General features: G+C 42.3%; 1 protein-coding gene across 3 annotated transcripts in view; it reads right to left on the bottom strand.

Annotated features, from left to right (window-relative positions):
• The window catches only part of SYTL3 (synaptotagmin-like 3), a 74,485-nt gene extending 65,010 nt beyond the window's left edge, over positions 1-9,475 (bottom strand). For 2 of the 3 annotated variants that reach the window (XM_008566835.1, XM_008566836.1), the window contains exons 1-2: positions 8,837-8,946; positions 6,832-7,050 (exon numbers count right to left, since the gene is read on the bottom strand). In XM_008566835.1, the coding sequence (XP_008565057.1) occupies positions 6,832-7,050; positions 8,837-8,946 (329 nt within the window). Of the gene's footprint in view, positions 1-6,831; positions 7,051-8,836; positions 9,010-9,409 lie in introns of those variants that run through there. The other variant, XM_008566834.1, reaches the window with a different exon arrangement.
• Positions 9,476-12,004: the final 2,529 nt, after the last annotated feature.

Genomic DNA, 12,004 nt, shown 5'->3' with positions numbered 1-12,004 from the left:
CAGTAGGACAGTCCCACTGTCGTGCAGCTATCACCACCGCCCATCTCCAGCACCGTCCCATTGTCCCAAACTGAAACCCCATGCCCAGTACATGTAATTCCCTCTCCCCGCCTCCCCCAGGCCCCTGGTAACTACAGTTCTACTTTTTGTCTCTATAAACATACCTATTCTAGGTAGCTCAGGTAAGTGGAATCATATAATATTTGTCTCTCTGCGACTGGCTTATGTAAATTGTACAATCATCCATGTTGTAGCATGTATCAGAATTTCATTCTTTTTATGTCTGAATAGTATGCCTTAACATGTATATAACACATTTTCCTTATCCATTCATCTGTTGATGGACACTGGCTTGTTTCCGCCTTTCGGCTGTTGTGAATAAAGCTGCTATGAACACTGTTGTTTGAATATCTGAAGTACACTTTGAGTGTACACTTTGAGTGTCCTTTGAGCCAAAAACAACATTAACACTTTCATCATATTAATACAGGTTGCAGAAGGTCTTGCAATACACTAGCTCTTAGGGTCTGTCAGCATTTATAAGATTCAAATTTTCAATACTTGTGGTTCCTAGGTAGAACTGAAAATTAAATTGATGCCTTTACCACATAAGATTGTGTGTTACACATTGTTATTGTCCTTTTCCCGAGAGTAAAGGTAACTTAAACGTACTACTACCCCTAGACTCAGAGCCTGAGGATTTTTTTGAAATTAAACACAAAGTAATCATTGCAGATAGGGCATGAACTAGACAGGCTTTGGAAACTGTACAAGGTAACAATTTCAGTCCCTTTTTAGCAATTCTTTACAATTTTAAAAGGGAGAAGGAATAACTAGTTTCTTATCAATTGACTTGATTTCCATAGTTACAAAAGTAGTGGTCATATGCATAGCAGAATTAGGCAGACTTAATTTCTTTCCTTTTAAAAGAACACTTTTGCTAATTTCTAAAAACCTTTAAGTGTAAGTTCAAATCTGAAAAGAAATCCCAAAATTTAATCCCACCATCATTAAAGCAACCCAGAGCTAAAAGGGATTTCAGAGGAGATTAACAGACCTAAGTCTGCTTTAACATTAGGCAGAAACCCACGGCAGTCTTCTTTCAACAAAAAGGAGGGCATATTAATGTTGGTTCTTAAATATCTACATTAATGAACAGTACAGGAGTTGAATCATCTAAAATCATTAAACACACATGACCTATTTTGCACTGGAATGCACTTCGGTCTGACCTATGGACATGGATATGTTATTATGGAAATTCCTATGAAAACATAACTTAAAGAAATGACCAGCCTGTCCCTCCGTCTGCCTGTGCCCTTAACTCCAGCCTACACTTTGGCCCAACATGCTAACCAAAGACAGCACCTGGCTACCACACAAAGCACCAGCCCAGGAAAACTGCTTTCTGAGGCTGACCTTCCTTGTAGGGCGACAGGTTTCAGCTGAACTAAGTGAGGTGACAACTTAGGATATGAAAAAAAGACAAAGAAACAGAAAGCTAACTAAACCTCAAAAAGGTTTTAAAGGCAGGACTTGCCATGACTAATCAAGTGCTGACCACAGAGTAAATTTCAACTTCAACTGGAAGAATGATACGTGCTATTTTGAATGCATTTTCTTTAGTAAGCACAAAAAAACCCCCTTTTTATTCAAAAAGTACTCCACAAGTTTTCACTTTTTTACTATATGTTTTGGTAACGTAGGCTTCAAAATATTAATAATTATTACTGTCATTTGGCACGTGGATAAGAAGAGTAAGTATCATGATCGTATATCTAATTAACATAAAACAGTATACATACACTGTGCAACAGCCAAGCTGTACTGTAAGAACCAAAACAGATGCTATTTCTAATTTAGAACAAAGAAGAAAAAAACTATATATCAAAGAACAAAAGGCCGTTCCCTTCTGCTATGGTTCGAATGTTCCCCCAATCTCAAGTCGGAGCTTAATTCCCTATATCGTATTTGAAAGGTGAGGTCTTTAAGAGGTGATTGGACCACAACGGCTATGGGCTAGTGGTTTAATGGGTTATCAGGGAGTAGACTAGTGGCTTTACAAAGAAAGCGAGCACATAAAAATACTCTTCTCAGCCCTCACCGTGTGACACCCTGCACCACCCTGGGACTCTGTAGACAGTTCCCACCAACACGAAGGCCCTCACCAGATGTGCCCCCTAGACCTTGGACTTCCCAGCCTTCAAAACTGCAAGAAACAAACTTCATTTTCTTACAACTTACCCAGTTTCAGGTATTATGCTATAAGCAACAGAAAATGGACTAATATATCTTGTGAAAATTAGTCTTAGTGGCTAACTCTTGAAAATTTGTAAGGCATGACTGTGAAATATTTTACTCAATATGTTTAACTTATCTATATATACTTTTTAATGTGAAACACATGAACACAGTTTGTATCAGCCATATCAAAACTTAGACTTAGAAAAAAAAGAAATCAAATTTTGAAGTGGGCTGGCCAGTTACTCAGCTGGTTAGAGTGCAGCCTCATAACAGCAAGGTTGTTCCCTGTACTGGACACACACACACACACACAAAAAAAAATTTTTTTGAAGCAGTAGACAAATGTCATTTTAACCTTGGTAGCAGGCTAAAATCTTTCCTTGGTGGCCAACTCTCCTACACCATATGTGGCATTCGATTTTTTTTTTTTTCAGTCTTTCATGGAGTTAGACCTTTTACTCACTGGAAGAGTAGATGTATTTATAACAATAGGTATGAATTATTCCATTCTCATAATTAGTTATTTGCCTTTGTGGATATAAAGTGGTGATTTGGTATTTTATCAAAATGTAGGATTATGAAAATACAGGGAGTTCCCATCTGAAATCTAAGAGATTACATTTTCCAAACTCTGGGAAGTAAACTTTACGCAGGAAACATAATTGTTCTATAACTTCTTTTGAAATGTCACTTAATTTTCAATAAAAGTTATTTCATGCAATACAGAAAATACAACATGTCATCCTGCAACAATATCTTTACATCTAAATCCTAAAAATCCCTCTTAATAAATTCCAAAATCTTATTTTAACTGTTAATGTTCTGCAGCAATAATTCAAGACCCAACCTGAGAATTAAGAACATAACAATAAAATGCCAAGGTCTGGATCAATTTTCACCTGAACATACTAAAGCTGTTCTCCACTGGTATCAGGTATGGTATACGAGAGAAATTTGAGAAATCCAAGAAAGCACCCTGAAATCAGCAGCACACCCTGCCACAATCTGAAACCTTCAGTCTAAAATCTCTGTTCTAATTATTGTATAAAAGTTCTATTGCACATTTATTATTGTTAAAATATTTGCAAACTTATAGAATTCTCTGTACAAAGGGTTTTGAATTTATTCAATCCAAAGCATCCTTACTGCCAGCAAAATGTTCCTAATGAAACAGGCGGGGAATCTGAAGAGGAAATGATTTGTTGTAGTCATAGCCAATTACAAAGCAAGAGAAAAAGATCACAATTTGGAGGGGACACATCTTGAGCAAGAGTAATTCCTCAGCAATCTACTTCAGGGAGATGAGCAGGTTTCTTTTAGACATGCAGAATTTGATGCTACTGCATAGCATAAGTTTGCATTGATTTTTTTCCCTTAAAGATATATTATCTTCAGTAACATCAAATTCCATATGTCTAAAAGAAATGAAGCTTAAACAAACAAGCAAATGTAAAGCTTAGTCTCCTCCCCAATATTTCAACATAGTCACAATCTTCTGCAATTTCAGAGCAGAAAATGCCAATAAATTCCAAGGGGAAAAACATCAACCAAAAAGCAAGGATCAGTTTATGCTTCTAACTTTCCCCTCCTTCTTTTCCCTGTCCCGTCTTCTGACCGGCTCTTGCTGAGGACCGCACACCGCCCCTCACTCCTGGAAGGTCCTGTCCAGCTCGGCTTTGTTGACAGAGTCCCTCCCGTTCCTTCTCTCCCGCTCGCTATTTCTTCTGGTTTTCTGATGCACTGTGACCCGCTCCAGCATGCAGAGCTCTCCACGTGGCCAGCCCTCAGAATCATTTCTCACTCTTCCCTCTCTTCTAGGCCCTGGAACCAAGTTCCATCATCGCTTTTGTGACCTGTCTCCCACAGTCTCCGTCACTACTGCCACCCGCCTCCTCCCTTCACTCCCCGATGCCTTTCATGTTGCTCTTTGACCTTCACCTTCCACCCTGCAGAACAACAGCAGACCTTGGTCCTGCTTTCTTCCAGCATACAGCATGTGCTCCCCTCCAATTCCTACTGCTCCGCCACCAGCCCAACGCTGCCCGGGCGTGTCTCCCACCAGGCAGGGGACGGGGTGGAGGGCAGGCAGGGGCTCAGGGAGGCCTGGCTTCCAGCCTTCCCTCTGCTTCCCACCGACCACACGGCCTTGGGCAAACTATCTGAAGTTCCTAAGCCTCTACCTCCTCATCTGTAAAATGAGAATCATAGGAGTAGCCACCCCATAAGGCTGTTGTAAGCTTTAAATCAAACATTAAAGGAAGACTCCAGACATGGACGCTCTGGAAGTGACCTTGAGCCAGCCCAGCCTCCCCCGCCCCTCCGTCCTCTGAGCTGCCGGGGCCTTTAGCAGCTTCGCACCCAGCAGTTCTCCAGGAGAAAACTCTCCCTGGAGGCAGAAATGTCTCCAGGGAAATGTCATCTTAAATGTCTCCTGGAACCTCACCACAAGCCCAAGGCCAGCACATTTCACAGGCCTTTTGCTCTGCAGCGGTCGATAAACTGCTCTGTCTTTTTAATTGCATTCCTGGAGCTCCCTCTTTCTTGATGTTAAAAATGCATTTTCTGCATCCTGCTCCCACAGCCAATCCACTCGTCCTGACGAATGAGCCTCAAGCTGAGGGAGAAGCAGCGGTGAAAAGTGATCCGGTCGGAAAACCTTTCCAGGTCCCGATCTGAGAGACAGTTATTAGTGTCAAATATTCTAAAGTTTTACAAAACCTCATCTTTATTTTGGCCCTAAAAATAGGATGGCAGCCCTGAGAGGACAAGCTGGAGAGAGGACAGAGGGCTGCGAAGAAAGGGGAGGATGTGTTGTTATAGATTATTTCATTCTCTCCCCACACGGCTTCCTGTGTTAATTCACTCACAGTAAGGCAATTATCTTAGGTACTGTGAAAGACATTCTTATTTCAAAATAAGGAAGCTGGGGTTTTAGAAATCACACTTCATGTACTTAGAGTGTAAAGTTACAACGCCCAGGGCACAATGCCCACAAGGGTGGAGATGTCAACACGGCCAGCTTCCTGGGAGATTGCCTCAGCCCCTGTCCTGCTGTTTTGATTTTTAGTTTATAGTTAACTATTAGAAGAAGAAAAAATGCTGAGGAATTTGACACCCTAGCCAGCAATGTTTGTCACTAGACTGTCAATATATATGGTTGATTGAAAAGGGGAAGCCAGGGGCCGGCCCGGTGGCGCACTGGATGAGTGCGGCGCACTGGATGAGTGCGCCGCTTGGGAAGCGCGGCGGCGCTCCCGCCCGAGGGTTCGGATCCCACATACAGACCGGTTCCCGCTCACTGGCTGAGCGAGGCGCGGGAGCAACACCGAGGGTTGCGATCCCGTTGCCGGTCCCCGGTCTGGTACGGGGGAGACATTGAGGGTTGCGATCCGTTGCCGGACACGGAAAAAGACAAAAAAAAAAAAGAAAAGGGGAAGCCGATCTTAAGACCTTTCTAGAGATGATCGGGAATTGTTACCTACTCTCTCAAGATCTCAGGCCTGCATGAACACACGTGTGGCCAGGGCAGCTCACAGTAATTCTTTATTTTTGGCCCTCAAGCTAAGAAAAGCCTGAAGGGCACTGTCTTCAGCAAACCAGAGGAACATGAGATGCCAAGGGTAACTGATATGAGTCGGGGTGACCTGGTGTGCAGTTCTAGAAATGGAAAGTATACAGCTCAAAAGCAAGGAAATCAGATTGAACCACTTCACCTCTCTTTGGCTGAATGACTGAAATACATTAAGCCTTGCACAGGGCCAGAAAGTGTACGTAGGTGCATGTCAGGGTGTCCAATAACGACAGCCCTCCTGACTTGGGGGAGAGAAAACCCCGCTGCCACACCCACACCGAATAAGTGCCTCTCACAGTCTCTGTCCCTGGGGCACCACACATCTGCAGCAGCATTTAGAGGTTGTTTTTAAGTGTGAGTCTCTGATTACTCTCGTAGATTCACACCAGCCTAGCGTCCCTCCCTTCTCATCAGTTCTGTAATGTCCTGTGCACGCTCGCCCCCAACAGAGACCCCCTTGTGATTTCAAGGAAGTCATGGCCTGCCCACTCTGCTTTGAACAACGGGATACGTTCTTTATAATTTTCAAAATGGGTAGCTAGAAAATACCAATTCCATGTTAAAATTTGCTTAAAAACCTCACGTTGGCAAAAGATTAAAATAAATGTAGATTCACTCTATCCCCGATAAAAAGCACATCCATTTCTTTATCTGAGTATCCAAAATAGGTCAGCTCACTTCCTTCAGAAAGGCCTCATGTAAAGCTGACGGGACCCCCCAATACTCCCCATGTTACCATTTACTGCATCTTTACTGAAGGAAATAAATTGAGCTCTAAGAAAACTAAGAAATCCAAAAGAATTTTAACTCCTGGGATAGCCCACTGTTAGCCAGTACAAACTTTCATAAATTAAAAAAACTTTTTCTGTTAGGAAAATTTATCTTTGAACTAAAATGACTTCTAAGTCTAGAAACTTAGCTCCATCTTAGGCACTCTGTAAACATTTATTGATTGAGGAGGTGACTGCTCTATCAAGGTCTGTTTCAAACCATCTCCACGACCCGGCGATGCTCACCTGTCCTCGAAGCACACGGTGCACCTCCAGGCACCAGTCCTCCTCAGGAACACTCGGCACTCAGAGCACACGCGGTGGCTGCAGCCCCGACACACGGCCCCCTGGTTCAGCAGGAGCCCCAGCGCCCGCTGGCAGCGGGCACAGGATCTCTCCCTGTTTTCCTGGCTGGTGCTCTTTGCCCCTTTCCATCGGAGGTGCTGCAGGTGCGATTTCAGTTTCCTGCGGCCCACAGAGTTAAATAAGACATGAGTGAGTGGAACACCAGACGCCAGGCTACAGAGCAAGAGCCCCCACAGTACTGCTCATGCAAGGGAAGGGGCTTCGGCCTCCAACATCCCGGGCTTCCACCAGGGCTGTGTGAACTGGGAATCTCCCTCAACCTCTTGGAGCCAAGGCTCAAGGCTTTTCTCAACGATGAAACAGAGATGATACAACCTTACGCCCCAGGGTTGCCATGAGGATTAAATGGCAAAGCACAAATAATATGCCTGGTGCAGATGAGTTAGCTGCTAATTTTGTTCTCGGTTCATCCCTTGTGCCTAAAAGGCCATTTTAATAGTAACAAGAATTGTGAGGGAAGAGGAAAAGTCACAGAAAAGAGTATCAATTTTAATGTGCAAGGCATGGAAAGATCTGTAAATATATAGCATATATCCCTGCTATTGGTATAAGTTATCCAGTGAAATTATTTAAATGATACTGTTTTGGCTACCGTTTTTTTTCATGGGTGGTTGGTGCAATTCTAGCCCCTAATTCCCTTAAACAATAGCTGTACTACAAAGGGACATTGTACCCCAAAAGGTGAACCCCCAAAAGTGACATTAACCAGAATACTCTTTTATGAAATGTCTCTGTTACCTTCTTTTAGAAGAGAGGAGCCAATCTCAAGAAACAAGATTATATAGGAAATGTACATTAAAATTCAACTTTCAGAATTTTCCCTAGAATCAGTACCCATTGGAACAAAACTTTCTTACCACAGCATCTTTGTTATTTTAACATTCAAAATGATGTCTCTAAATCACTGAAAGATCTTTACTCATCAGAGAAAATTCCATTTTTCTTTTTTGAAAATTCCATTTTTCTAAGTGCACTATAGTTTTTAGTGGAAGAAAGTTTACGAGTATACTTAGGGGGCTTTGAAATAACAAGGGAGAAGGGAAAAGGTGCATTGTACCTTACAGGTAACCAGAAAATTTTCCTTTTTCCTCAAGCATTTGGTTGTCCAAAGTTCTATTTTATGTGTGTATTTTTCTTAGCAGACTCTGAAAGACTTCTGCCATTAGAAACCAAACCAAACGAAAATATGTATAAATATATATTCAATTTGCTTAGTTTCTAAACCTCACATCCTCTAAAAACACTGATAAACAAGCCCTACATGTTTAAAGATGGATCTTGACAGCAAACAATGGACACTGTTTTGATACAGCCTAGCACTGCTTTATTAAATGTTAACCTATATCAAACAGTTAGTGCAGCTTAGAGGCAGACCAGGAAAGAATCTCCCTATTGACAAATGGTCAGGAAACAGGCTAAGCAGGTTCCTATTTAATGCTTCCCCTTTCCTCAAGAAAAAAGACAGGAGTGGACTCTATCAGATGTGCTGTTTCTATGCTGCTTTCTTTGCTTTTCTTTGCACATTGAGGTACCACCAAAAATAAGGTAGGAAAACTCTTAACCCAAGGGCTTTCCCATAGGGGTGTACCAGAAGCCTTGAATTATTTCCTAAAGCAGGCAAACAGACAGCAAACATCACAAAAAGGCATCATTTTAAGTGATTAACATGAGCTGCCTCCCCTGCTCACCATCTTCTCAGTTTAGTTAGACAGCAAAGGTAGTCTCCACCTACAACCCCGCATGCGGACCCTGCTCAGACAAGAAGCCCAGCACTGAGCAAGTACTAACAAGTAATGAGCAGCAGTAAGGCAACGAGGAACAGGATCCATGCGGCAAAAGCCAGCCCCTCCCCCCGCCCCCAGTTCCCCCTATTTGCAAGACATACCGTATCCTTTCCTCCTCTATGTTCTGAACCTCCCGATCTCGGTACAGGACCTGGAGAACGACCTCACGCTCTAACTCCTGGAGGGAACTCAGGTCTACTTCTTGGGCCATTTCCTCTCCTTTTCTCAGACCCAAGTTGGAAGAGCTTCACTCCACAGGCCACGGCCTCCCGTCCTGCAAGCGAGCACCCAAGTCCAGCTGCAAGCCCCAAGAGCTTAGGAGAGCAACCTCTCCTATTTCATTAGCCGCTGTGTTTTGCCCGGGGCTCTTTTTTTCCTTTTTAACTGTGTCATACTCCTTGAGAGAAGAAAGCCGGAGTCGCTGAACCTCTGTTAGAGTTACTGCTCCCTCACGGGGTCTCGTGCCACCTGGGGAATGTTCGCACTGGGTTCCACCGCAGCCTCTGACATCTGTCTGAGACAAAAGCATATCTTTTTTCTGAGGTTTTGCCAGAGATTGTTATAAATGATGCATGGCTCCAAGCAGATAATTTCTAAAAAGCAGAAGTGATCCCCAATCTGCGGAAATTTACAAATAGCAATAAGAAGAATATCAATGACTCATAGAAGCTAACCTTCCCCTTAAAATGTTTCCAGGTCAGCAGCAATGATAATCAAAAGCCAAGCTTGTTCAATACCTGTAGAAAAGACAACAAAAATGGCAACATTTTTTCCAGCTTGAATATCTCTGCAACATTACTTCAGAAAAGACAAAATATTGTACACAGGGAACTTTACATTTTTTGCCATGTGATGACATAAGATTTTTAATTTTATTATATAAGTCTTCTCATATTTCTAAAAGCCTCAAACTTTCTTTTTTTTTTTTTTCCTTTTTGTCTTTTTTCGTGTCCGGCAACGGATCGCAACCCTCAGTGTCGCGCCCGCACCTCACTCAGCCAGTGAGCAGGAACCGGTCTGTATGTGGGATCCGAACCCTCGGTGGGAGCACCGCCGCGCTCCCAAGCGGCGCACTGTAGCAGTGCACCACCGGGCCAGCCCCTCAAACTTTCAAGCTTGAATTTTCCTAATATGAACTGAATCTTCGGTGGTCAGAAATACAAAGGTCTATGTTAAATGTACATCATCTTAATTGAAAATACACTAGAAAAATGAAGTTCTCAACTATTAGTTATTATTTTTACAATTAACTTCAAACCTCAAAAAAATTTTAATCAATTAGGGAGGTATGACGTGGCATCTCCACTACCTCAATCTATCAATTATTTATGATCTTTAATAGTTTTCGTGAGGTGCCTTATGCATCAGGTCTTGTTTCTGTTTAATGCTAGTTGAAAGGTTCTGCATACATCCTTTTATCCATAAAATATAGATGCCTGAATCCATACACTTTCTATAATGCCATGTTTGTTAGTAAATCTATGTGAATCCCTTAGTAACAAGACGTCCTTTCAATGCTTTAGAAACTAAACCCCTTTTGCTGGGCTTCAACAGAAATTCACATTATATTAATTTATGATCCATAGCAAATTAGAAAATGAGAGGTTAATAGAGGTATCATTCTCTTTAAGCAAAGGTTCTTAACCTTTTTATTTTTAATCTTTGGTAGTCTGGTGAGGCCTAAGTATTTAAATGCATAAAATAAAACACACTGGGAAAGGAAATTGATTAATTAAAATATTTTTAAAATTGTGTTCATTTTTGCACAAAATAATAAGATCTAGCAATGATCTAATGACTACCATAATTTCAAAATAGTGATGAGTATAAATAATATTTTCAGGTATCTTCAACAAATAATGTGCTATAAAAATATCTGTGATTTCTACTGGTGACAAAGTTACAAGTCCTACTGCTTCTACTGCGGTTTGTTGCCTATATTCATAATTTCAGGAAATGCTAAATGTTAGTTAAAGGTTAATGAAAAGAAAGATGTAATTTTATCCCCATCCGAGTTCATGGGCCTACAGGCTAAGGACTGTGGGTTTAAGGGATTCTCTGTTTGTCAGTTTTTCTATTGTAAGATAGAATCAAAATATATTGCTCATCCCAACTCCGAGTCTGCATGAGGAACAGGAGAACCCGGAGCTCTGAACAGGGATGCTCTAGGCCTCTAGTCTGTAATAGAGCACCCACAGCACCTGCCCTCCAAAGGCTTCCTACCTAGATGGTGGGAAAACCACCAAACAACAAGGACTCCGGGCTCTTACCCAGATGGGCTGGTAGTTCACTGTGTCACTGGGACAAAGCGTTGTCCCTCCTTGGTTCCCAGTTTCCAGATGAACAGATGGAACTAGCAGATCTTAGTTCCCTGAGGCTCTGAGTCTCTGGAAGAGAGGAAAGTAATAGAAAACAGTGTGCGATCCAGTGCCAAGTGGTCGGGTGCAAATGAGCCACCGTGTCACCGACTGTGGGAGCCCATTCTTCTAAACTTCCCCTTCATTATTCTTGATGTCCTCTTTTTTCCACTCTGCTCACCATTTTACCGGGTCAAGAGCTATCTGGTTAGTCTGATTCCCAAGGATTTTAAACAAAGGTGCTTGCACTTGGCTCAGTACACCTGAGCTGTGCCCTGTGCTTTCTTTTCAGGTGGCCATGCTCTACTCTCTGGCTCTGGTCTCCAGCTCTTTAGTTTAGCAGGACGGCACTAGGTGAGGTACTGGGCTGGTAAGGACACCGCCAAATGGATCCACTGGCGGAATACTGGAACATTCAATTGCTCACACATTCAGGTGGCTAGGTCTCAAGTATTTCAGAAATACAGGATTCATTATCATTATAAAACACTACTCAGTACTCTATCCAAGCCTGTGGGTCCCAGGTCCAGGTGTGGCAAGTGTCCTTTTCCTGATAAGTGGGAGCTCATGCTCCCCCTAGTGGACATTCACTTCTAGTCACAGAAAAGAGAGAGAGTGTTTCCCCTACCCATCCATCCAGTCGTTCTGTAAATATTGATCGAGCACCTCTGAGTGCCATGACTTGATCGACTGGTGTTTTATATCCTATCCTACTTCTAACAAAAATATGATGTGGCTTATAATAAAAGCACATAGAGGACAATTAAAGTCAGAGACATATCAGTAGCAGGAGTAAAAAGGGGCAGATAATTCTACCAGCAACCCGGAGTAAAATGGTCACTGTACTTGAGCATTAAATGTATTTCTGACTTTCCTGGTAGCCAAGGCAAAACAAAACAAAACAAAAAATCA

Source organism: Galeopterus variegatus, unplaced genomic scaffold (genome assembly GCF_000696425.1).
Source record: "Galeopterus variegatus unplaced genomic scaffold, G_variegatus-3.0.2 Scaffold271, whole genome shotgun sequence".
NCBI lineage: Eukaryota > Metazoa > Chordata > Mammalia > Dermoptera > Cynocephalidae > Galeopterus > Galeopterus variegatus.
Note: the sequence above shows the minus strand (reverse complement) of the source record. Positions and strands in the feature narration are given on the sequence as shown.